At 42.9% G+C, this 26,090-nt stretch overlaps 1 protein-coding gene across 2 annotated transcripts; it reads right to left on the bottom strand.

The window, feature by feature from the left end:
• Positions 1–50: 50 nt before the first annotated feature.
• Positions 51–25,082, bottom strand: LOC119123590 (zinc finger E-box-binding homeobox 2-like). 2 transcript variants are annotated; one of them, XM_037252797.1, is made up of 8 exons: positions 24,893–25,082; positions 5,667–5,978; positions 4,189–4,413; positions 3,915–4,108; positions 3,720–3,831; positions 2,225–3,552; positions 1,947–2,130; positions 51–1,878 (listed from the first exon to the last, which is right to left on the bottom strand). In XM_037252797.1, the coding sequence occupies exons 1-8, from the start codon at positions 24,948–24,950 to the stop codon at positions 1,388–1,390; spliced, it is 2,904 nt and encodes a 967-aa protein (XP_037108692.1). In that variant the 5' UTR covers positions 24,951–25,082; the 3' UTR covers positions 51–1,387. The 2 variants fall into 2 exon arrangements, with proteins under 2 accessions (XP_037108692.1, XP_037108693.1); XM_037252798.1 differs by lacking the exon at positions 24,893–25,082 and adding an exon at positions 11,252–11,269 and having other exon boundaries at positions 1,388–1,878.
• Between the last annotated feature and the right edge of the window lie 1,008 nt (positions 25,083–26,090).

The following is a 26,090-nucleotide window of genomic DNA, read 5'->3' as shown; positions in this document are numbered from 1 at the left end:
ACCAATCCCGGGTGGACCGTGTTTGTCTCACAGAGAACACAACAGGATGGTTGCAGTAAAGTATCTATACAATTTATTACAAATATGCACAAACATGCAGACAAATATATAATAATAATAAAAAACATTAAAAAAAATCACAAAATATAGATTGTTACATATATACTGTACTGTTAAGTGTGCACCGTGTGTGTGTGTTTGAAGGCATTTAAAGACAGCGAAGACTTGTCAGTCATTTGCATAGCAGAACCTGCTGTTGAAGATAAGATGGTCTTGCGGTGTCCATTCACATCAAAAAAAGGTGCCACGCATGACAAGCAAATTCCAGCTCGGCTTGTGAACGTCACATGACCAAACTCGGAAAACAGGTGAGCCCTGAGCAACTGCGATGTCATTTTCGGTTGACAGCGAGTGATAAAATGACCACAAACTGTGATGGATAAAAATCAGGCGGATTTTGCTTTTTGATTCATATTCCACAAATGGAATATTGATCAGAATATCGTGCTTCGACTAATGGGGCTGCATAGAACAAATTAATGTAGAAAAGGCCAATTTTCTTGTTGCAAAATGCATCATAAATATATTTTTTAAATATACTGTGTATATTTTCATTATGAAATTGCGTATCGGAGGTGTTTTTTTTGCTGAATTATTTATATCAATGACAGCAAATTTTGATCAGAGATGGTTTTGTGTGTCTCGAAATGTTGTTTTACACTGATTTCATTTTTCCCCTTTGCACATTGTTTTTTTTTAGATTTTTTTTGTGTTTATTTTAGGTTTGACCAATAAAAAGCTTGCGCAATACGGATTTTGCCAATTTATAATTTAAATGCCTATTGCTGAACATAACCCAAATTCAGAAATACTTTATTACTAAATATATTACTACATTACATATTATTGTTATTTTATTATTATGAAAACCTGATGTGTTAGAGAGAGAAATGAGGACAGATTCTGAATCTTAATAAGATAAAAAGATTACTTGGATCTCAGGTTAAATTTGCTGACCAGTGTTGTCAGCAGGTTTTGGCTATTGGCGGGCCAGCCCGGTTCCTACCCCGCCGCGCGTCAGCGGGCGTCCGCTGTAGATGAAGAAATGTTCCAGCTCACCTGAGACTTTGTTGGGGAAGCGCTATCGAAAATGGACAGATGGATTCCAAAGGCAGAAGAATGTAGGCAAGCTATTTTGGCTAGCACTGCTAGCATAGGAATCTCAACTGGCTTAATTAGCTTTAGCATACTATAAAAACAGACAATACATAAAAATTTAGGATGCTTTATAAAATACTTTGTTGGTCTCGTGTTTGGCTTGAGCGGTCGTGTGTTTCTTTGGCATGCTAATGAAACCTTGATCAATGCTTTGGCTATTAAGACTCTCTCAAGTTTGTATCCGTGGTAGATCTGTTATATCTAGGCTCAGTTCACATTTATCCAAGTCTCCGTTCTGGACCTGGGGGTGGGCTCCCCAAAGCGCCGCTCCATCAAAGTGGTTTCCTCCAGTGCAACTCTCGTCCTCCCTCGTTTCTCGGCTTACTGGCTCTTCCTCAACTCTTCCTTCTCGGTCCTCTTTGGGGGCCTCTGAGGCTCCGTCCAGACTGGCGTCGCTGAGGAAGGACTGCGGCGTCTGGGTGTCCTCGGCGGACAGAACGGCGGGCACTTCGTCGTGGTCTTGGTCGGTGTCCTGGTCCTTGCTGCAGTAGGCGTAGCGGTGATTCATGTGCTGCGAGTACGAACCCGAGTGCGAGAAGCGCTTGCCGCACTTGTCACATTGGTAGGGTTTCTCCCCCGAGTGGAGGCGGCTGTGCTCGATCAGGTGGTGCTTGTGCTTGAAAGCCTTGTTGCACACTTTGCATTCGTAAGGACGCTTGCCTGCAACGGACAACAACACACATTGGTTTCCGTGTTTAAAGGGGGGGAATAGAAAACCGTCTACACACCTGTGTGTTCGTATTTGTGTCTGAGCAGAGAGCTGCTTTTCTGGAAGGTTTTGTCACAGATGTCGCAAGCGTACAGACCCTCGTCCGTCTTCTTCAGCCTCTTACGTCCTGGTCCGCCATCGCCCTCCAAGCTTTCATCCATCATCGAGAGGTAGTCGAGAGCACCGCGGTTTAACACCTCCCCCTGCGAGGCCACAGGAAGATCAGAATATGCGGTTTTGCGACGTTGACACTCAAGTGGTCGCTCGCGGTTGGTCGATTGCTTGAAAAGTACCTACCATGAGCGCTTGTCTCTCCTGGTGGAGCTTCTTCAAGGTCGCCTCCGACTCCGCCTCCACCATGTAAGCCAAAGGCGAAAGAAATCCGGGGCCGACGGGTGATGGGCTGAAAGGAAGTGGTGACATGCCGTCATGGCCCGCAAAGCCCAAAGCAGACTGGCTGAAGAAAGGGAACCCGTTGTATAAGGAGCGTGGAAACAAAGGAGCTCTGTAGAGTGGGTGAGGATGTAAGGCTTGGTCGGAAAGTTGATTGGGACTCTGACGCCTCATCTGCCTGCTCCCGTCTTCTGTCCTTTCCCTTTTGCCGGCGCCGTCATTTCTTCGCTCTTCCATCTGCTTGCGCACAGAGAGGTCCAGAGGTTCGTTTTGAGCTGAGGAGAGTTCTGGGGGCTGGGCGCTGAGGTCCAGGCCAACAGGAGAACCCAAAGATAGCAGTCTTCTTCCGGGGAGAGGGGACAACAACTCCGAGGCGCGGCTGGGGCTTCCTTTCTCCTGACCCGAAGATTCCAAGTGGTCTTGAGGTGAACGCAGTGCGGCTAGAAGCTGGTGAGGTACCGAGGGCCACTTCTGCACCGGGGATTCGTTTCCTGAGGCTCCGTTGGTTACGTCGTTTGTTCTGCTGCTCTCCGACCTGGACAAAGGCGGCGAGTGGTGGTCTTTGTTTTGAAGAGCCTCAGGCACTTCCACGGCTTCTCGATCGCCCTTACAGTGGTAGCGCTCGTGCTGCAGGAGAACCGCCGCATTGGGAAAAACATGGGAGCACCAGCGACACGTAACACCGAGAACCCCTCTGTCCCACTCTCCTGACTCCTCTCCCGGAGCCCCTCGCTCCGGCGACACCTTCCTGTCGGAACCTCCTCCGTTCCTGTCGATGTCCTCGTACTTCCTCGTCTCCCTGTGGAGCATCTCTTGCAGCATTTGCTCAAACTTGGAGCCAGATTGGAGGTAAGGCAGTAGGGTGCTCCCTTTCAAGATGCTGGCTCTCAAAGAAAGCTCCGCGGCGGGATTGCAAAGGGAAGCCAACTTTGAAGTCCGGAAGCTGAAATCCTGCCCTGAAAGCTGGGAAGGCTCGTCAGGTCCATGGCCCGTGGGCCTGCTGATATCTTGGACTTGCAACACCAAAGGAGAGCCCTTGCTGTTCCTCGGAGATGCCGAAAAGGAGTGCTGGTATGAGTTTTGATGATGTCCGTTAAACAGAGCGCTCGTTCCTCCAGAATTCGCGAGCGTTCCGCCGCTGCCGAGGCACTTTTTGCTGCTCAAGTGGGAGCTGTAGGAGCCCGAGTGAGAGAAACGTTTCTTGCAGTTGGCACACTCGTACGGTTTTTCTCCTGAAGGTGACACAGAGTAATGAGTCAAATCAAATGGTACTTTTAATAGGTTTTAAGTTTGTCAAAACAATAATTTCACAATATAATATAACATATATTTTAGAATCCTATTTATAAGTTTTACGACGGCATGGCTGTAAAAAGTATTAAATTCTTCCTCGTCTCACCACTGTGGATGCGAAGGTGCTCTTTGAGATGGTGTTTGTACTTGAAGGCCTTTCCACACTGCAGACATTTGAACTTCCTGGTCTCAACGCCTTGATCCAAACTGATGCCGCTCTACAGGGTTGTCAGAAAGTCCTCAGGAATTGTATCATCTTTATTTCCAAGGTACGTTAAGCTACGTTTGTGGAGACACTCACCTTGTCCTGCATTTGGTGGTGAAGTGTCAGGTGTTGCTCCAATTGCACCCTATGGGGGGCGCTGTATCCACAGAAAGGACACAGCATGTGGCCCCGGTCCCTCTCCTGACAGTATTTGATGTGGTCCCTCAGTGAGGCGCCATGCTGGTATGTCCTGTGACAGAAGGGACAGGCCTGCAGCCTTCTTCTTGAATCTGCCGTACCATAAAATGGACAAACAGGTGACATTTCAGACTAAAATGTGAATATGTCGGAGTTGTTCGTGTGAGCCTACCTGCACCCTCAGGGGAGTGGTGTTGAACTCCAGGGGACCACATAGCAGGCGGTAACTCCTCATTGGTCCCGCCCCCACCGCCGTCGTGTAGACGGTGCACGGCGGCGGTGCCGTTGCGGCCGAAATGGTCTAAAAGGTCGGCTGAGGTGGAGGCCTTCCTCAGCTTGGCCAGGAAGTCGTAATGAGCGAGGTCTTCCAAGTCTATGTGGGAGTCGGAGCTCCTACCTACATTGGTAAGTAGAACACAAACATTTATACTTGCAAACTCCACTCAAGGGCCAGAGTCAGGATTTGGACCCATAACCTCTTGATTGCGGGGTAGATGTGCTCACCACTAATCCACCGTGCCAGATGTTTTGTTTTGTTAATGTGTTGAACATATTCGTTAAGCATGCAATGAGTGTTGGCTGCAGATGAGTTTAAACAGTTGAAGACTGACTGACGTGGAAAAAAAAGATCCTCCTCTGCATCCTCGGAATCGGTGACATGCCTCCCGAAAGGAGAAAGCCACACACGTCCTCGGAGGAGCGACGGCGCCTCCTATCGCCGACCTTCAGCCAGTCAGTTACGCTTTGAGGTGGATGTTTCAAATGTTTGCAGATGTTGGCAAATTTGGAGATGTTTTTTTATGTGGCCTGGGGACCGAGCCCGTGCGGTCGCGCGCTGTAAAAACTCTGCTGTGCCTTTTTGCGGGGACAAGGCCAAAATCACACGAGCGGCCGGGCTAAGTGCCCGTTAAGTCGGCGGGCTGCGTGAGGCTTTCATCTCGCTGAGATTAAAAAGGGAAAGGCCTCGCGTCGCAGCAGCCAGCGCCGAGCCGCAACGTCACCTCTTTGATACGTGGAAATAGTGTGACGGCGCCTTTTGTCATGCTCTCAAGAGCCTTTGATGCCGGACTGTAATCAATAATAATACAGAGTACTCGAGTTCAGATATTTGGCAGGATAAAATTGTGATTAATTGGCTGATTAATTAAAAAGATGAGTGGGAAAAATAACTTCTGTTTTGGTTCGTTAATGCTTACAACAATAAAAACATGAATTACAGGCAGAACAAAAGAAGCAATTGATTGTTTTAATATTTAACTTGATTCACATAATGCTGTGATGTTTCTTGCTGATGCTGACTTTTTTTTTTTTTTTACTTGTAATTTGTCTTTTTTTAGAGTGGCCTCAATCTTCTTTTGTCGTATTCAGTAGTGAAATTATGAATAAACCTGTCTACAGTTTTTGGATTAATTTAACACGCAAATGCCAATAGGACAGTGAATTATGGTGAATTCAAATTGGTGTTTTTCTGTGATACATAACATTATTGTTGGTCAAGAATTAAGAATATAAAAAGCAGCACAAAAGTAGTTTGCCACCATTAAGTTTGGTTTGTGAGTGACTGTGACGCTATTTACATAAACAGCACAAATCCAGCCACTTATCTGGATGGCGGCCCGGATAAAATCTTGTGATTTATTGTCAACTTACAGTGCATCCTCAGTGATCCCTGCTCCCCCTCCCTGTCGCCGGCAGAGGCGCCGCCGCCGCCGCCGTCGTCTGTGGCCTCGGATTCTGGTTCCACCTGGGCCCAGAATTTCCTGCCGCTGTCGCCGCTGCCGCCGCCGCTCCCGGGACTGTGGGTCTGCCCGGAGAGGGCGGGGCTGCCGGGATCTTCCGTGCCCTCGCTGGGAGTCCTACTCGTCTTGTCCAGGCTCTCCTGGTAGTCCTGGGGCTCCCGACTCCAGAGGCCCACCTCATCCTCTCCCTCGGACCCCAGTGAACCCACTTGCTCTGCATCCACTGTGAGAAAAAAAATCACACAGACATGAGTGGGAAGTCATACACGCTCGACATATACAAAAAGGCACTCAATAGTCTGTCATCCAAATTTAGATCATAAGAATGATACATTTAGTGTTTAATTGAACAATTCATACATTATTCAACAGGAAAAATACGTTTATAGATTTTTTTAATGAAATAAAATAAATAAATAAGCGCAACAAAAACTGTGTGGGTAGCACTTAACACCTTGAGCTATCGATCTCAACAGCATGATGCAGCAAACAAAACAATAGAGAACTGAAACCAAGCAGGGGAAAAACACACGCACACTAAACATGAGCAAATTATGAAGTATACAAGATTTCTCAACCTAAAAAAAAACATTAAACTGTGTTGTCAGTTGTGCATTTTTGTGTTGTTGGGTTGTGCTCTTTTTTTGTGGTTTCAAATGTGCGCCATGAAACCAAAACCCATACATATATTTTTTGGGGGGCGCGGCGTAAACACACAAAGGAGCCTGAACTGTAAAAACATGCAAACTTACACACTCTTAAAAGCCATCCATGTAAAACAACCCCTGTGAAAAGTAATATTTTGTGGATATTTATGTGGAGCCAATTAATTTAACTGCACAAAACTGAGCCCAACTGTCTCCATCGAAAGACAATGCGTGAGACCAAAAATGCACCTCAGTTGATGAACGGAATAAATCATTTCCAAGCAGTGGTATGAAATGTCCCCATAAGAATGCCAGATCAATAGCTGTGTGAAGAAAAACTATAATTTAAACTTGAATCGCATACTCGTATGCCCAGAGTGCTGCAGACAGGAAGAAACGCGGTACATTTTCCCATGGTGAAGACAATAAATGACAATCACAAACACATGCACAGGATTTCAACAGTTGGCTCTGGTTTCTGCGGCCTCCGTGTCTCTGATTTGATTGGCAATATGCAATCGCGAGCGAGTAATCGCAGCTTAATCCAAGCGCAATACATCCGAGACAACACTAAGCTACTGTCAGAGTGGGACGGGGGGGTGTCAACTGTCGTTACAACATTTCTCGTGTTACTTTAAAATAAACGTTCCTCCTTGAACTGGAAAGTCACTTATTTTTCTAAGTCTACCTAGCAACAAGTGACAAGGATGAATAATTATATTTTGTTAACTAGCTTAGCTATGTTAATGTCTTTGTTAGTTTAAGATATTTAAATAGCCACTCAGGAGAGGAAAAATCATAAAATGCATCATTGACTGAGCATAACTGTCTTGACTTTAAAAAAACATCTTTGACTCAGGCAAACTATATCACTACAACATAGTTCTTTGACACTAATTACATTAGGCAGCGAATAGCTGTCGATGGAGTCCACGGAAGAAAAATATGAAATATTTGTTTTTATTAAAAAGGCAAAAAATAGAGAAGGTCGACCTGAACCAGGAAGAGAAGGGCCAAATAAGGAAGTGAGGGAAGAGGTAAAGGTGGCAGACCTGACACAAACTAGGTTGATAGAAGCAACCTGTTCTAACAAAGTACAGCAAAAATGGATCGAGTCTGTTGACAGATACTGCAAGAAAGTTCACAATTCTGCATGTTCTTGGATCCGGAGCATGTTTTTGGAGGAACTTACTGACTTTTCCCTTTGGACCTGTGTGTTGCGGCCTTTCCATCATAAAGCCAAGTGTGGTTCCTCTTCTCTGACACATGCAGGTATGCTACGCTAACACCTAGGCCTTGACACACACTAGTTAATCCTTAAACATGAATGCATAGAAAAATAAGTATTGTGCCAGTATGTATTGTAAAAAAAATAATCACAATTGTGATTCATGTGGATCAGTTTATACAGCAAACTTGCATTTGTTGTTACTGTTATTGTTATGAAGGAAAACAGCATTTATGTAACCAAGCAAACATAACATATTTCATACAGTATTTACTTCCAACAACTTATAAGACATATTTTCCAATGCAGTTTATATTTAGTAATACAAAGTAGTATTTCGCAGTAACATGACTAACTCTAGAAAAGTTACACAAGCTCATTTCAAGGTGTGCTGACACTCTTTTTAACCACATGAACATGATATGCTGCATACCAGATTTACTTAAATCACACATCCATTTCATATTTCCTGTAATTGCAAAACTGTAGTGCACAACTGCACGCTTCTTTCTAAAGCAATTGAGTTCTCGTTCATCAACCAAGCAGACGTCATACCAGATTTACATTTGAAAATCTGAAAGAGGTCCAAATTAGTTCTCATTTAACCCATTTAACCTCTGTTAGGGCTTGCGCACTTCTGGTCTATCGTTGACACGTCGGGCAGAGCGCAACCCGTCCGTTCCTAGTCTCGTGGGTTCGAATTAATTTACTCTAACAAGGCAGGAAATTAGCCTGAATGCATATTAAGAATAATGTAGCCGAGGTGCAACTGTGCGCCCCTGTAAGAATTTTCCTGGGACAATAGGGCAAGCCACTAGGCCCTCAGAAGAGAACATGTCTGTTCCGGATTAGTGTAAAATTGGCTCTAATTTCCCCCCGCTATGACAGTGAATGACACCGGCCCATTTGAAGCAGCACCGCGCCGGCATGGCTTTCATTATCTGCCTTGTTGATTTATTTATTTGGATGGCGCGAGCATCCTTCAAATAGCTGCTTCTTTGTTTGTACTTTGAACAGCGCAGGAGGTTTGAGTTTGTGTGCGAAGGTACAAAGGAGTTGGCGGTGATCAATTCATGCAGTGTGAGAGTGGCTGCGCAAAGAGGGTAAACACAAAACAACACGCTATTTAACATGCAACCAAGTGTGCAGGGGAAGACCGTGACTCATAGCGAGAGCGCGCTTGAAGAACGCTGCCGTTTCATGCTTGATCATATGATGTCGAAGCACCTCAAAGAGACTGCTTCTTTATCTTTAATGCAGACCTTTCCTCTCAGAGAACAAAAAAATTGCAGGATTGCATGTGATCCGACTAGTTTTTTTTGGGTACTGCATAGCCGGCCAATAAAATAAATCAAGTGTGTAAATTTGCATTCACCATGGAAGGAATGGCTTTTTTCTTTTTAGATTTAAAACCGCAGCAAAGCAGCTTAATTCGAGGTCAAGGGAAATTATTTTGATTTTGCGCTGACTATGGACAGAGTCAAATAAACCGGTTCGCCACGCAGAAATTGTATGAGCCGGAAGGCATCGAGTGGCCGGCACTACGGGGCATGCTGCAGTTTATTTTACAATCCGCACATGTGATCTTGCATTGCAATCATGTGGTGTGCAATAAGGACCCAGAAATTATCTTGTTTGTTCTTTTTTGGGGCATTGAGAAGCAACAAATAGGGCCCAATTTGTCGTAGACACCTTTAAACATGTACTTCTTACTGGAAGTTGCCAGCCTCTCTGTATGTGGTTAAAAAAAAAAGGCTTTAGGGTGAAGTGCAAACTTTCCTGAATCTTGACATGAAGTTGATTATGCTTGTGAGTTCTTGTTTAAAAAAAAAAATTCTCCAGACATTCAGCAACAACAAGCTAATTGGCTGGTACCAGAGCCCAAACTATGTCTCGTCTGAACTTTTCTGCCTCGAACGGCAGCTCGGGCTACTTCCTCGCCATCGCTATATAGCCAGGGATCGGACCGCCAAGGTCATTGGCCTTTGGTTGCCGCCCAGCTCACGTAGCACCCGACCAACCCCTTTGGACCCTCCCATAAGCAGTGAGCCCATGGTGGGGGAGTGGGGGGTGCACATTGTCCTTTGGCTGACCCATGGGTGCAGACCCAGCCGGCCAGGGGGCACTCACCAACAAGCCCCGCCTCCAGGCCTGGCTCCAGAGGGGGCCCCGGTGACCCGCATCTGGGTAAAGGGAAACCAAGTCCGTTTGTTTTACTCTTCATAAAGCCCACCTTGAGGAAATTCTTTAGACTGACTTTTCAAAAAAAAAATACACATCAAGTTATGTAAGCGAACATAACTTGATGTGTATTTTTTTTTTTTTGAGCTTTCTTCTTCAAAACTAATGACCAAAAGCCTTTTTGCATACTCAGAGACAAAATCTTTAAAATTAGCGGAATTTTCAACAATGTCGACGTTCTACAAAAAGCATGTATCTTTACATAATTTTAACAGTTTCGTTACAAATTACAAAAGCAAAATCTTTAACAGCCAATTAGTGTACTCCAAGCAAATGTAATATCTGAATTTTTATGTTTCTACAAAGTGCTGTTGTTGTAAAATAAAAAGCATGTACCTATCACATGCTTATTCTGGACCTGAATTTTTACAAAAAATAGGTATCTTTATAAATGTTAAATTTTCTTCTCAAAAATAATGCGCATGAACCATTAAATGTACTCCACACTAAGTATTTTATTTGTAGGTAAAACATTGTACATCTCGAAATCTTGAGTGTTTGCCCTTAAATTAAAAAATAATAATAACAATTCCACTGACTAGATTTTTTCCTTATTGTCAAAGTAAAAAAAGCATGTATGTCCCAAAAATATTTTGAGAATTATGCTAAATTATGAACTGATCTACATTTTTAAATATTGTCATCAAGTAAAAACAGTGCATTTCCAAATGTCTCTGTCTTTTCAGAAAATGTCACATTCAATTCTAATTTTAAAATTGGGCATTTCCCTTTAAAATGTTAAGAACACGTTTTACATCCATCAAGCAAATTCTTTAAACACGGCTACATTTTTACATAATCTCAAGAACATGTATGTCCAAATTTTTAATTTTTAGTCAAAAAAAACAACATTTTTTTTACATTAACAAAGTGGAAACTATTTTTAACATGAAAAAAAACATAGCGAGCATATTTTTTCAATAATAAAATACATATTGCCTTTCAAATGATGCCGCCGACCCGCCCTCTGCCATCATCTCCAGCAAAAAGCAAGACAACATGATGCGTGGAGTGCAGCTTTTCTCGATGACATGCTATAATTCACACTAAAGCCTGTTTGTAGTTAATGAAGGCAAAGCGCGACGGCCTCGTAGCTGTCATAAGAAAGTCAACTCTCGCTGTTTTGGACTCGATAATTCATCACATGAGGGTCACGGACGCCCACACGCTCAACAAAACCAAAGACCAGCAAGTCCTCGCCTTGCATGGCTTCTCGGGAGAACACCTCGCACACCTTAAATGACTCAAGTGAACTCGTGGAAAATGAATGATTTGAATCATTTTCTGTATATTTCTCCGAACTTCGTTGTACAACTAATATGTAAAATGGCAATAAAGGGCATTCTATTTTTTTCTAACATGACATTGACAAATACTCACTGTGGCCGCCCGTTGAGTCATACATGCCGACTGACATTGGTGCGATGACTCAAGCGAGGACCACAACCAAGAACAAACACCTCCCACCTGATCTCCATCTTGGCAGTGACGCTTGCTTTCATTTTTTTTATGAAATAGCAATAAGAGTGACAAAATAGTAGGATAAATAGCCCTCTGGATTCATTCACACGCCTTTGTCATTGCTCTATAAAAAAAACACACACTATGATCATAAAGGGTATCATTTGTGTGGCGATGTACTCTTTGCTCCTCTTTAGCGGTTACCCCACGATGGAATGCGCCACTTAATTTGAATTCAACGCGGCCATGTTTTATATATTATCGTATGACAGTGGATTGAAGAGCAACCCGGCCCAAAAATGTTACTTTAACCTGTGGGAATGTGATGTTTTCAAGATCCTGTCTGGTTGTCTTTTTTTTTTTATTGCATTTCTGTGGTGAGAGAAGAGGAAGCAGAAACATTCTTGTCTAATGATATGTCATAATAGCCACAAACACGTCGACGTGAGGGTCCAAGTAAGGCCAACCGGGGACTACTGGCAAGGTAGCGATGGCCACCCCAAAAAAAAAAAAAAAAAAGTAACTTTGGGGTTACCGCATTGCCCTTTACACCACCTCCATTGATAACAAGGGTTGAGGAAATGGAAATTAATGTGGAGGAAGAAAGAAAATAAGACAGAGATAAGAGAGTGACACATCAGTTGCGTGTTAGAGGTGAGAGAAAAAAAACAGAAGTGAGGATAGCAAGAAAATGGCCTCTAACATTCCCTCAAAGAGAGAAAGCTTAAAACCAAACACAACTGTGTACTTCAGATGTCTCGCTCATTAGGCTGTACTGCACCGCCGCCGCCGCGGAGAACAAGTGCACTTTCAAGACAACGCATATGAGAAAAAAAATACCAATAAAAAAAAAAAAAGCCCAATGTGGATTCTCTTTCTACTCGGCATTCAAAAGAAGAACAAACGTGAAGCGCATACTGTAGGTTCAATGGAAGCTAGCTTTTATGGGGCTCTAATGAATAGATGCTATAAAACCAACAGTGAACAGATATGAGATAATAGACAGGTCACGTGTGATTGGTTGCCGGGCAACCTTCCAGTTCCTTATGATGTATGTCAGAATATCAGCAAAGAGTGATGGCGAACCAGTTAATTGGAGACATGAGACGCTCCCACAGTGCAAATAAATGGTTAAGTTGTGTCTATTCCGAAAATCTTGCGTCAGATAACAGCTCACGAAAAAATACAAGAGGTCGGATTTTTTTTTGCTTTTAAGGGATTCGAGTCATGACGGAACCAGACAGTAAAAAACAATATACGTCCACATCTATAGAGATTTTGATATTGAGACCGTTAAATATAATAGCGCATTTCTGATGAACATTTTTGTGATAGTTTGCGACTTAAAAAAACAAAATTCAGGCAAGTGACAATTTGTTCATTAAAGTCAGTGTGGGAGACAAAAAAAGAAACGCAATCAGTTTTGTCTTTGCAGCACAAGTGTCAAGGTGTGAGTGAAGAGGTGTGCAAACGACCTTTGTGGTCGCCGCTCTTCTTCCTTTCGAGGCTTCCTGTGCGCCACCTCCTGTGTGGGTTTCGCAACCCGAGTCCTACCTGTGACACTTGAAATAACAGCCCACCTTGTTCACTCACACACCTGGTCCACCCTGAACCTAAGCAAGGCTAACAACTCAACCCCAACTACCCAGAATTTAAACTGTTACCAGGGTCTTCCTTATTAACTTAGTTTTTTTCGACACAACCCTCTGACAGCAAGAAATAAAATGTTGCCTCATCAGACTCATCAGAAGTTTTTAATTTTGCAAACCAGAATACAAACAATAGAAACATGGCGCACGACCACAACTGATAAATGAGCCGCCCCACAGTGTTGTGTCCAGTGCGTATCAATCAAATCAGGCGCCGGCTGTCAAATGCAACTGAAGTCATTAGTGGCCAGGTCAGAATAAAACGTGTTGAATACCAAAATATAAGCAAATAAAAAATGGACCACAACTGATGAATGAACCGCCTCCATAGTGTTGTGTGCCATGTGAATGGAACCTGACCACCGCTGCAGCTAAGGTCGGCAGGAAAACTTGGCTCGGTCAAACTAATGCATTCTGTGCGCTGGAATACAAACAATATCAACATTACAGAAGACCGCGACGCCCCGCAGTGTTGTAGGCCGTATGAATAGAACCTGGTTAACGCTGTCTGCGCGCCGATCTAAAAGCAGGACTGACATCGGCGGCAAAAGGCTTGGCTTGGCCTAAGGCGTGTAGCGTTTGGACTTGGCACGCCGCCCTCCCTTGTGGCCCGAGCTGGTTTTCCGTGTAGCGAGGGACCGGCGTAGGAATGCTCCAGCAAGTCACAGAGGGACCCACGCGCTCACCACACTATGAATCAAAAGCAAAGCTCCACTTCATTAGGCTCCTGTCATTGCAAAAGCTCTCTCACAGCACTCTATAAATACCCCGAGTCCAAATTTGTTTTCCCTCTCGGTTTTTTTTTTTCTCTTTACACATGAAAATGCTCAGGGACTGCTCCAGCTTTCTGATGTGGCTCTTTATTTTGTTCGCCCGCAAAGGCGAAGGGAAAAAAAACCCGCACACAATAGTGGTTCCCTTTGAATATTAAAACATTCTCTGACAAGCGCAAAAGGTTCTGAAGTTGTTTTAATAGGGGATGCATGGTAAATCAAAAAAAGTCTCTGAGCTTAAATTAACAACTATGCACTGTGGGATTTGGTTAGTTCAAGCGCTAAGTATGCATCCCACTGGCTTTTGTTCCTCTTCAACATTTGTAAATAAGATGGGTTAAATAAGATCTGTAGAGCAAAGCAGCAGTTTGAAAAGGGACAATTTAGTGCTCATTAAGTGTAACATGGGTGGGTATTTACAACACGTGTGCGCAGGGACACAAACAAACAGCGACAGATAATCATTCAAACGAACAAGGGGACTTTTAGTGCAGTCCTCATGTGACTTGCTTTTTGGAACATTAAAGGTCAGAAGGGGGGAGGGGGGGGCAACTCTTGTGAGCGGCTTCAAATACAGATTGAGTGCCATCATCTGGCTCATGTTGGACACTGCAGCCAACCAGTTCCAACTTGGTTTGGTTACCCCTGTGACCTCACTCCAGAAAGGCATTAGACAGGATTGGGGCATTGCAAAAGCTAACATGAAATTTTTAAATTGGAATAATACTGGAAAAGCGTTTTCACTTGAAGGCAAGTGTTTGCTCATTTTAACACAGGCTAAAGACAATTTGTTTTGCATTATGCTGTTATTCCTTTTATTATGACTTTCCCCTCATAAAATATTTTATTGTAATATTACTGCTTCAATGGCATGAAATGACTACTTTTATGAAATGTCTTCTATAAAATGTTGATTTAAAATTCAACATTGAAGAAAAAGTTATTAAAAATTCAAAATTGCTTTTATTTAATTGCATATAATTTTCATGATTATTTTTAATATTCTGACCGAGTATATAATGACTTTTTCCTAGTACATTTCAACTATTTTAATATTTCAACTTTAATTGCATATTACTTAAATTTTCCTCATAATTATGACTTTTGTAAAGTATAAATTATTCTTGGAAAATGACATTCTAATGTTTTTCATTTATTTTTATGGCTTTATTTGTGTAAAATCAGAAATTTTCCTGTTTATTTTTTCAAGCGTTGTTTTCCTCATGACATTTTATTCTCGTAATATTTCGACCATGCTCATAACTGATTTCCTCTTTAATTTTATGACTTTATTCTTGAATGGTTGACTCTTTGCTCGCTCTTAATATTAAGAGTTAAAAAATTACTACTTTTTTCTTGTAAATTTGGAAAATTTGACTTTACTCGTAAATGTACTTCCCCCCTATAGTTCTGGCTTTGTTCTCAGTGTCATTTATTCCCCCCAAATTCCTTCTAAGTCTTTTATAGTCTGCAGTCCTTTAATTTCAGCAATTTATTTAATGGCCTGTGTATGAGGGAATAACACGTATGAATCCATACACACTTTAGTTTTTATAGTCATGCAAGCCAGATTTAAAAATCATATTTCATATTGAGTTAAACATTTAGTCACAATGATCACTTTTGACTGAAGGCAGTTGAAAATGTGTGTGTTGTGCTTGCCCAGGCCTCGCCATTGTCTCTAAATAGAACCAAATTAAAGTCGCAGAGAAAAATGCACAGGCAGCAGAACTTCTCAAAACGACGCGTGCTTGTCATTACTGGGCTGCTTGAACAAAATGATGGAGGGAGCGCGAGAACGGACAAAAGCTCCGTCGAAGAACCAGGGAAGGGGTTTTAAACTTGGAAAGTTTAAGAGGATCTTTGATGTGTATCAGAAGAGGGAAGCAGCCTCGCGACTGGGACGACAGTAATTTTAAGTCGAAGCAGAAGGCTGGCCCGACTTGCTGCCTTGCTGGCTGGCTGGCTGCCTGTGGGCTTTGATGGCGCTGTTTGAAGTGGTTTTCCGAAGGGGAGGGGAGAGAAGGGGGGCAGCGTGCGATGTCAGTGCGACGGTGGAGGGAGGGAGGGAGGTCAGGAGGGCCGAGGTGATGGCGACGGGACAGGGACCGAGGACACTCGAGCCGGCTCTATGAATGCATGGGTGAATGTGTTGATAATGAGGAGAAAAGTCCGATTAAAATGGAAATATAATGACAGCAATCGGAGCCAGTACAGATGGCAAGAATCTAGACAAATTTAAATGGATGACAAAAGAAGGCGAGGAGAGGGAGGAAAAAAAAAAGATGAAAAGCAGAAACGCCGTAAAAGAAGAAAAGTGCACGGACGGATGGAGGGGGGGGGGGACGGGGGGGGGCAAAGAAATGAAAGTGGCACCGAAGCGTCCATGTCTCAGTATGGAGCCTGGACACATTTGCACCTCAACTACTCACTGCTGCATAGCATTTAAAGATGACGTTCCTCCGTCTGATATGTTGCCCGGTGGTCTTATGACCCCCCCCCCCCCCCTTCCCTTCACCGCCACTCTATTCTCCATCCCTCCAGCAACATTGGACACACGCACACCACAGAATCGCAACTATGCACTTTCCCCTGCCGAGGTACCAAAGTCGGCCGCAAAATGGAAAAAATGGATTTGGTACAAACCTCAGAACTGTTATTGGACCTCCTCACCCTTTCATTTTCATGTATCAGTGCTTCATTTTTAAATTAAATGCCTCCCCTTACTAAGCTATAGCTATACAATTTCCAAAGCAAACCTGCCAATATTTGTCGGTTAAAAAAAATAAATAAAAGATATGCATCAGCATTCCAAAAACATGCGATTGACTCTGCCTCCTCTGCCAAAAGTCAGCTGGAATAGGCCAGTAACCCTAATGAGGTCAAAAGGGATCAAATGTAGGAACAATTTCCCAAAAAAGTCGCCAGAACATTGTACATGTGCTCCTTTCATTTTGTTAAAAAAAAACAAAAAAACTTCGTAACAATAGAAAAATGTGGGTCACAAAAATTAGCTGGGATAGGCTGATCGGCTAACCCGAGACTGAAATGACGACGAATAGTAGCAAAACCAATGAATGAATGCAACTCCCAGACATTATGGACCAAATTAGTGTTCAGTAGATGTCGACTAACAAATCAACGCCTCCCTCTAATCGCTGCACTCCTTTTCTCACTGGAAAAAAAACCTTTGTAACTGTAATAACAGTAATTTCGTTAATAGATGTCTCATTTACTGCTGAACATGCCCCAGATGAATAAAAAATGTTTTAACTTCAAAGTGTTAAAATCAAGACGGTGTGCTTAATGTGTTCCAGTGCGGTAGAAAACGGATGAATGAAAACCCCACTTTGCAGATTTTATCCACTTTTATATCGCAATTATTTTGCTTTTATCAGTTTAGTGATTATTTTAGCATGTCTGCCTCACAGTGGAGAGGTTGTGGCTTTGATTCCGGCTCTGACCCTTGCGACAATAAGCGATTCAGAAAATGGATGGATGGATATTATTCCACACGGAATGTTATATGCATGCGTCGTACAACTGGCACTAGTTACACAACCGCACGTCTTTGTAAAGTAAACATGGTTCGCTAATTCAATCAGGCCAACCACCGCTAATTAAATTGTAATCCCTCCACCGGTGATCAAGGATAGACAGCAACAATAACAGGATAAACACAAGAAGTCTGCAATCTCATTCATTGACTCCAACATACACGCATTCAGCTACAGATACAAGGGGACAAAAATAATACATGCACCTCACATGTTTATTGTTATGCCAAAAGCTTTAAAATAACAAATGCCTGCACTACTGACGAAGATTTTTTCAATTTTTTCCCAAAAAGAAACACACTCCGATAGAGTGCCCTTAGTCGTGTGCTACAGGTGGAAGAAAACCCTGCATGCATGTTTTTATCCCGGTTGGAATGTGTTCACTCCCTTGCAGGTGTATGCGCATGTGTGTGTGTGTGTGTGTGTGTGTGTGTGCGTGTGTGTGTGTGTGTGTGTGTGTGAGTGAGTGTGTGGGATGGCAGGTCAAGCAGAGGTGGTACCAGGTGATTACAGGTACAGAGAAAGAGAAATGGCCAAAAGAGGGAGGCGTTAATTTCTCACCCATGAGGGAGTTTGTCCAAGTTATTGGAAATATGCACCAGGCAGTGTGTTTTGCAGATAATCTTGATGTTTACCGCTTTGAGCATTTGTGGAGGACTGGACAGGTACAGGGCTCGCATTTTTGAAAAGAGATTGTTTTGTTACACAGTATATTTCCATAGGACAGCAGTGATGACATGATACTTTGTTGCAATGAAGTCAGTGTACATCTTGTGCAGTGACCCACAAACGTTTGAACTATAGTACATATACTATTTTTTGGTAGGGGGAAATCAACCATAACTTCCACTTTGAGACATGATACTTTATGAATGATCATTTGAGGGTCATCAACCACGTCTGTATTTTGCCATCGTTTCAAAGCAGATGTGGTTCTGGGCTATGTCATTTTTATAGTATTTATGAAAAATGACAATAAAAAAACAATTAACTAAAATGAAAAAATGTGTATTATTGTAGCACTTTATTGTTGCACAAAATTTACTAAATATTTGAGAAACAAGGCAGAATAAGATAACGTCATTGTTGTAAGAGAAAATAAAAAAAACAGATAAAGACAGAACAGGTTAAATTCAACATTTTTATGTAACTGATAGTTTTGAGTTTGTTTTTACCAGAGATGGGACCAAGTCACACATGTGCAAGTCTCAAGTAAGTCGCAAGTCTTAACCTTCAAGTCTCAAGTAAGTCCCAAGTCATTTTTTTCTTGGGCAAGTCAAGTCCTTAAATAGGTCAAGTCAAGTCCAAGTCAAGTCCTTAAATAGGTCAAGTCAAGTCCAAGTCAAGTTAACTGTAGTTTTTATTTATTAACTTGCTCCATATTAAGTCATATTTACTTAATTCTGTTTCATCATCATATTCATTGCATTAAAGCTATATATACACACACCTATTTAGATAAATGGAAAGCACTTACTTGGCAGAATGGCTCTTCAGATGACGGACAAAGTTGTCGTCTGGCTGTCCGAAATGTTTTTGTTGCATATCTCGCACTGTGCTGTCCGTCTTATTTATTCATCACTCTTATTTATTCATTGTTTGTGCCTTCTTGTTTTTATTTTTTTTGTGTTGTCTACTTGTATGTATATTGTGTACTATGTCTTGTCACCGTGGGATAGTGGGAACGTAATTTCGATTTCTTTGTGTCTTGGCATGTGAAGAAATTGACAATAAAGCGGACTTTGACTTTCACTTTGACTTTGACTTTTGCCGTCATAAAAGTAATTGCGATAGCCGAAGGTGTCGACTCGCGGTACCGCTCCCGCTGACATGTTTGCGCATGTCTGATATAAAGGGGCGTGATTCTCCAATTAACAGGTTCGTTCAGTAGGTAGAGAGGGCACGACTGATTGATTGACAGGGTAGTGATCCAATCATAACAACGCCAATCTCAGCCTGCGCTCCTACCGTGTTATCGATATTTTTTTAAATGTATTATTAATTTTATATTTAAACTGAAAACAAACTAAATAACATTAAGTTATTCAAGTCATTCAAGTCATCGTGTCTCAAGTCAAGTCAAGTCCCAAGTCTTTAACTTCCAAGTCCAAGTCGAGTCTCAAGTTTTTCATTTTTTGTCAAGTCAAGTCACAAGTCATCAAAACAGCGACTCGAGTCGACTCGAGTCCAAGTCACAGTGACTCGAGTCCCCATCTCTGGTTTTTACCATCTGAAATGTTTCTTATTGGATATAAAAAAAAATGTTTCGAAAGCATTGTTGTGGTTAAATTACAGCAAAGCGGACACATTTGGGGGCTTTGTTTATTTCTAAATAAATAACTTCTCTGCTTTGAAATTATGACAAATTATTTGGGAAAAAGAACTGGCATGGAGTATTGGAATGAGGGGGTGACACGTAATTCATGTAAAAAGTCCAACTTCAATGCAGTCTACAATATAATTCAATTTCCTAGTAAATGAACACATGCCCCAAATGACTTAATGCGATATTTATAAAAAAACAAAACAAAAAAAAACTGAAGTCTTTTTTTTCTCGTTTAGTCGCGTCCTACTCATCCAGAGCTAGGTCGGCCTCCCTCCCGCCAATCTGGGTAACAGAATGTGGTCTGAAGCAGCATTTTCGGAATTTAATTTGAGGTGTGATAAAACAGCACATATCTATAAATTGTGTGGCAATCGACCTAAGTGGAGGCTTTGGGAGCTCTTTCTTCTGTGAAACATGTGCAGCATATCAAACACGCAATCTCCAGGATGTCTGCACAAAAACAAGGGTGGGAGGAGAGAGGGCAGAGGGGGGGGGCTCTCAAAATAGAATTTAAGGGCGAGGAGCTTGCCAGCACAATGACAAAGAAAGTGCTAATAATTCTGGAAAAGGACAATGATGAGAATTAAAACCGATGTGTTTGTCCCCTCAAGCCAGCTTTGATGTGAAAATAGAAATACGAAACATGGTTAGGCCTAGGCGCAAAAAAGTTATGTTAGCTTCATGTGTTCACCAGTGCGTGCTTTTTGTTTGAACATGGAGATGAATTTCAGTGACCGGTTATCGCAGATTCAAAATTCCACACTGATATTTGGATGTAATGTATGACTATGACTTCCAAAAATGTCATGAGAGGGCAATTATGGGGAAAACTGCTTTCACATGCGCTAATCCTGCGCTGGCACCGTAAATCTTTCCGAATAACTCCTCCTTGGATCGGACGGACAGTGTGGCAGCCGTGCGGCAGGAATGCACAGGAAGACATGGGACTGATGAGACGTAATTGAATAAACATGTGAAAAATAGCAGAGGGACTCAATCAAGGGATTCCCCGTCCGTGCGGCGGCCCAGTTCTGGGATCAAACGCTATAGCGGGGCAGAATGGCGCGACACTTGGGACGGCGCTAAACGACAAATGAGGATGCACAAAGATTAGCGCTGGGTTAGGTTCGCAGAAATCTGATTTGAAACGCTCAAACCCGATCTAGCTGGACTCGCTGGTACGTGCTAGCGGCGGCATCAGCTGTGTTGCTAGCGTGACGGTAGTGCAGAGTGATACAGTGGAGGCCCCCAATGAATTTGACAAAGAAGAACATGACGCACACTGGTGAATTTCCAGTGTTTTGTTTTTTTACTTGGCATGTTCGCTAAAAGAATAATATGGGCTTTGTTGAGCTGCCAAAAGGCTAATGGCAAACCCAGGCTCGCGATTGACACGTTGCCGACGACTTTGTTAGCTGAAAATCTGTTAGCTACGGTAACGGCTAATTCAGCTGTTTTAGCAAAGAATTGCACAAATAAGCATAAAAAAGTATAGAAAATTCCTCTCTTTAATCTAATCTATGGTTCAAATGTCTACCGTGTCTAAAAAAGCTCTCGGTGAAAATTCACATTTTATCCTGCTAAAGTACACGTACATAAAGTACATCAATGATTGTGCCTCTCCTATCACACATGCAAAGGCATTACTGTATGTAAGTATCCTAAAAACAATTTAAGAAATGCAATATGGCGGCGGTGCAAATGTTGCTAATGCGGATGAACAATGCATGTAATTCTTCCCTAGCTCAATGAGTGCTGTCTGTATTATCAAAACTGCAAATGTCTAAGCCATCGTAAATCGACGGCGCGCTGTCTTGTGTACATGTAATCAAATGATCCTCATGTGACCACATGGGCAGAAAAAATTGTAATCAAAAAGTTGTTTGTCTTGATCAGATGATATTGCTTTGTCTTTAGACCACTTCCCAAGGCGATTCCTCTTCTCAGGGCTCTATGTCACTGTCAGCAAACTCAACGCTATAATCAGACGTAGGATCGAGTAATCGGATAACATTGATTTTTGCATTAATAAAACAGCAATACCTACAACCAACACAATAAATGCATGTGAGGTGCAGGATCTATTTAATTCCAAGTGGAGTCGCCATCTTTACATTCTAACTGATAGTGTAGGCTGTATTTTACATTCAGCATATCGGCAGCCTCCATGAGTACCCGATACCTTAAAATCCGGCTGGTGTAAGCCCGATACCGGTATTTGCCCACCCCGAGATGAAAACCAATTAATTGAGAAGCCTGCGACTGCACTTTGCAGCATTTTTCCAATGGAAACGCAAATAGTTGTAGAAACCGTACTGCCTGGTGGGAACCGGGCTCCTTTGTGGCATCTTCTCACGCCCAGTAAATGCTTTTGCCGTCTCCGACTCTGTCAACCACATCAGCTCCCCACCTCTGTCATCATCCTCGTCTTTCGTTCCCCCCTCGGTGCCCCCACCCACCGCTTCTGACGCCCCTCCAAAAAACGTCTCCCGCTAATAAACCGTGGTGCCAGAGCTCTTCACTGCCGTCTCGCTCATCCCCAAACGCTGATGCAAACGACCCGGCCCACTGCGTTGTTACAGTACAAGCCTGTACATCTCTCTGGTTCCAAACTTTCCCCCCTCTTTTTTTCCCTTCTTTTTTTTGTGGCCAGGGTCCTTTGTGTGTACAGTGCGCTATGCTCACTGTGGCAGCAATGTGCCAGAAAAAGCCACACAAACACACACACATGTACACCGTCGCAAGACACACAGCTGGGCCCCAGCTGCACACAAAGACTGGGGTTTGGAAATCAATGAAGGAGAAAGAAGAAAAGGGGAAAGGAGTTTAAATAAATTGGCACTTGAAAAAAGAAGAAAAAGAGGGAGCGAGGCGGCTGAGGAGAGGATAGAGAAAACCCTACTTTGAAAAAAAAAAAAGAGACGAATCAGCTCGACAACACGCCGAGGCTCTTTCGACAGACAACATAAAGGAGCTAAATGTGTAACGCAAGCCTCATCTGTTTCTTTGATGAGTAGACAGCGGAAAAGATGCGTGCACTCTTTGGCGGCCGATGGCGAGCCAATGCGGAGCATGAGGTGTGTTGCTTCTAAATCGCACAGAAAACTTTGAAGCAACAGGAGAGGAGAGTGGAGACCATGTGGCAAAGCTGAGCACAAAACATCCCATTTCCGCATAAGAAGAAATTGGCTCATTGAAAAAAAGTCTTTCGAAAATAGTTTTGTATTTTCAAGACCAAAGTGGTTAGAAAAAAAAAATCTATCTCATTAAGTCATTTTGGGGGGGAGAGAAAATTGAATGAGAATTTATTTGAAAAAGATTGGAGTTTCGAGAGTAACATGATGAAGACTTTTATTTTAGATATTAGCATTTGTATTGTCAATGTCATGTTTGATGGTTATATTGACATCTGGCTGCGGTATCTCCGTGGCGAATGGATATTATCGTGACTCATGTACAAAATTTGTGATGGTTTGGATACAAAATAGTTGAAAAGTCATCATTTCAGACCACAGCGCCGGCGCCAAAACACAAAAAGAGTGCTAATTTCCCCAGGTTGCTTGATATTGCTCAGCATTGACAGTTTTACTGGAGGGCGGACACAGACGCGCAATCGATAGGCGCCTCGGAAAACGTCAAAACCTTGCCTCACATCAGTTTTTCTCTCGTCTTCTGGTTTGGAAAGGCTCCCGCGGATCGCCGAGTTGCCAGATTCGCTTGGTTTTATCAAGGATCCTTAACGCTCGCCCCGCAGCCAAGTGCATTCCAAACCCTACACGCATTTGCACGCTGGCGTCACGGCACCGTCGCCTACAATTGACAGCACGGGTGATTACTGACCGCGGGGAATACATATAAAACAAGACCTGATGATACTTTGAAGATGTCCCATTAAGTGTAACAGCCCAGAGTTGTCAGTTGCGTGATAAGTCTGTCCAGTGTTTTTTTTTTTTGCCCGATGACAGCTTCGACGAATCTGTGGTGCCGTTGATCTGCGAAATTGAGTGCGGCCAGTCGACAAACTGTTACGCGAGGGTCAAAGGTGGCTGTCTGTCTAAGTGTGTCTGTGCCTGCGTGTATGTGTGTCAATGCTCACACTCAGGCGACACTCGCAATAAAATGAGGAGACGCTTAAATCAACTATAGTGGAGAAGTAGACAGCCGGCGGTTACGTGTCAAATCGGGAACAAACAAGCACACACTTAATTCTTTTAATTCTCATTCAGTCAGAATTAAAGCGTGTCTTTGACATAAATTTACATTCAAATTCTTCATGCTTTTAGTTGCTTTGGGGGCATTCAAGGAAGTCATGCAATGTCTAACCAGAACATAAGTTACTAAGACTGGAGGCCCATGTGTGTTGTTTTATAAAGTCCTCCAGGGCCGTACACTATGTTCATTTATGGTCCCTGATGAAAGACACTGGAACTAAATCTCCATCAGCTGGTTGATAGCGTAAATATAGAAGCACATTAACAGCAAGCCACATTATAAAACGGGACCCTCTTTATCGCTTATGATTTGAAACGCTCTTCATATTTTCTTTTCACTGCGCGTGACCTTCATAATGGATTTAACCATCAAGAAAAGGAAAACAGCATCCACATGACTCATAATATAAATCGAGTGTGTGTGTTCGCTCGCTCGTCTGTGTGTGTGTGTTTGTGTGTGTCTGTGCATGCGCGCGCGTGCGTGCGTGTATACTTGCGCGTTCGTGTGTGTGCGGCCCCTTTTTTGTCATCAGAAGCTAATCTCCGTCTAATTTTTATATTTTAAAAATATTTAAAAGTGAACATGCAAGTGTTGTGTTCAAACCCATGCGCAGCGGTCTGCCTACTGTGAGCGCTTGAGTGTTTAAAAACTCGTAAAAACCAACAATAAACGATAAAAACCCTTTCAAACTTGTACAATTTTGACCAAATAGTCCTTTGCAATGGTGTGTAACTAGATATTTGACTGCAGGCGTTTAGTAAAACGGTTATAACCAAGCCCATGGTGTGACACCTGACGTCATTTATTAGACAAACATTTATATTTACTATTAGGCCAACACTCTTGTGCCACTGCCGAGCAAGGTATGCACGCAGCCAGCATCAACATTGCAAACTTTTTTTGAAACAATAGACGTGCAGGAACCCAAAAGAGAAAGATCGAAAGCCGGTCCGTTGACTTTGCGCGCATATCTACGCGTGAGGGCTCTCCTGCATCCACATTCATCTCCACCCATCAACTTTGCCCCGAGCACAGCCGCTTACCTCGACTTCTCCTCGGGTTGGCTTGTTTCCTCCTCTTGCCCCGACTTTCCTCCGTCATGGTCGTGGGAGACTCGGGGGGCGGGGGAGTCCCGTGGAAAGCGGCGGCGCGAGTGCGGCAGCGGTGCGCTCCGTCCGGCGTGGCAGCCTCGGGATACAAGAGTAGATGGAGAGCAAGAAAGAAAGAAAGAGAGAGGGGGAGACTGGGAGAGAGTCATCCCATTCACGCCCAGCCGGACACCCACAGCTCATGATGGGACTCCACGCGGGTGGGGTGGTGGTTGGGGTAGTCGGTTGTGATGTCACCAGCACAGGTTGGCAGAAGGGTGGGAAACACGGAGCTGCCAATAACTTTTTCATGTTTATAATAGGAATGCGATACAGTACTCATGTGATATTCAATACAAGGGAAGAAAAACTATAAATTGAGTACATTCCACTCGAAACTGACTTTTTATTGGCAGATCAGCCAATCACAGCCCTGAACACGATCGTGGCTGAGATCTACTCATTATTTATTCATTATTAGAGATACGTTTGAATTTGATGACTTCTTGTTATTCATTCCTTGGCCAACTTGTATCTCAAATCAGCTTCCCCCATTAATATGAATGGAAATGCTTTTAATTTGTTCCAGTCCTTCAGAAAAAGACAATTTTTTTGCAACATGTTTTTGTGTAAAAAATAGTACTCCACGCATTGTATTTTTAGCAAAACAAAATAATGGTATAATTAAACAGAATGAAGAATTAATTGTTTGTGCACACAATTGTGTGGCTCCTTCTGATGCACTCCTCGGCCACCAGGGGGCACTGTAAAATATACATGAAAGCGCAAACGGAGGTCGCAAATGTTCAGTAAACTACAGAAACAGATGTCATTTTTTTCCAGAGCATGAAAGACGCATGACTATATTGTGTGTATAGTGTTTAATGGATTAACTTTCTGTTGCAAGAAATCATTTTGGCCCACGTAGAGTTGTAACGCCTCCCACTCTCGCGCGTGCGCATGATCAATAATGTAGCCCCTTAAGTTCCATGTGTGCGCCACCATGTCCCCACGTGATCCTTTCCGCATATTTGTTCAAATTAGAATTTATTGCAAAGCTTCTCAACGCTGACGCTCATCTTTTCTTCATTATCTTCACTTCTTCAATTGACGCATGAACACACACTTGCGCGCACACGTACAAATACGTAAA

Source organism: Syngnathus acus, chromosome 5, assembly GCF_901709675.1.
Source record: "Syngnathus acus chromosome 5, fSynAcu1.2, whole genome shotgun sequence".
Taxonomy (NCBI): domain Eukaryota; kingdom Metazoa; phylum Chordata; class Actinopteri; order Syngnathiformes; family Syngnathidae; genus Syngnathus; species Syngnathus acus.
The sequence above is the reverse complement of the archived record's forward strand: the minus strand, read 5'-3'. Positions and strand labels throughout refer to the sequence as shown.

What these genes read in the sequence shown, in the direction of transcription:
- LOC119123590 (XM_037252797.1), bottom strand. Translation starts at nt 24,950, where the DNA reads ATGACGGAGGAAAGTCGGGGCAAGAGGAGGAAACAAGCCAACCCGAGG. An exon ending in CCACTCCCCTGAGGGTGCAG is followed by an intron (nt 4,109 to 4,188) that starts GTAGGCTCACAC and finishes ATGGTACGGCAG; the next exon opens with ATTCAAGAAGAAGGCTGCAG. An exon ending in ACCACCAAATGCAGGACAAG is followed by an intron (nt 3,832 to 3,914) that starts GTGAGTGTCTCC and finishes ACAACCCTGTAG; the next exon opens with AGCGGCATCAGTTTGGATCA.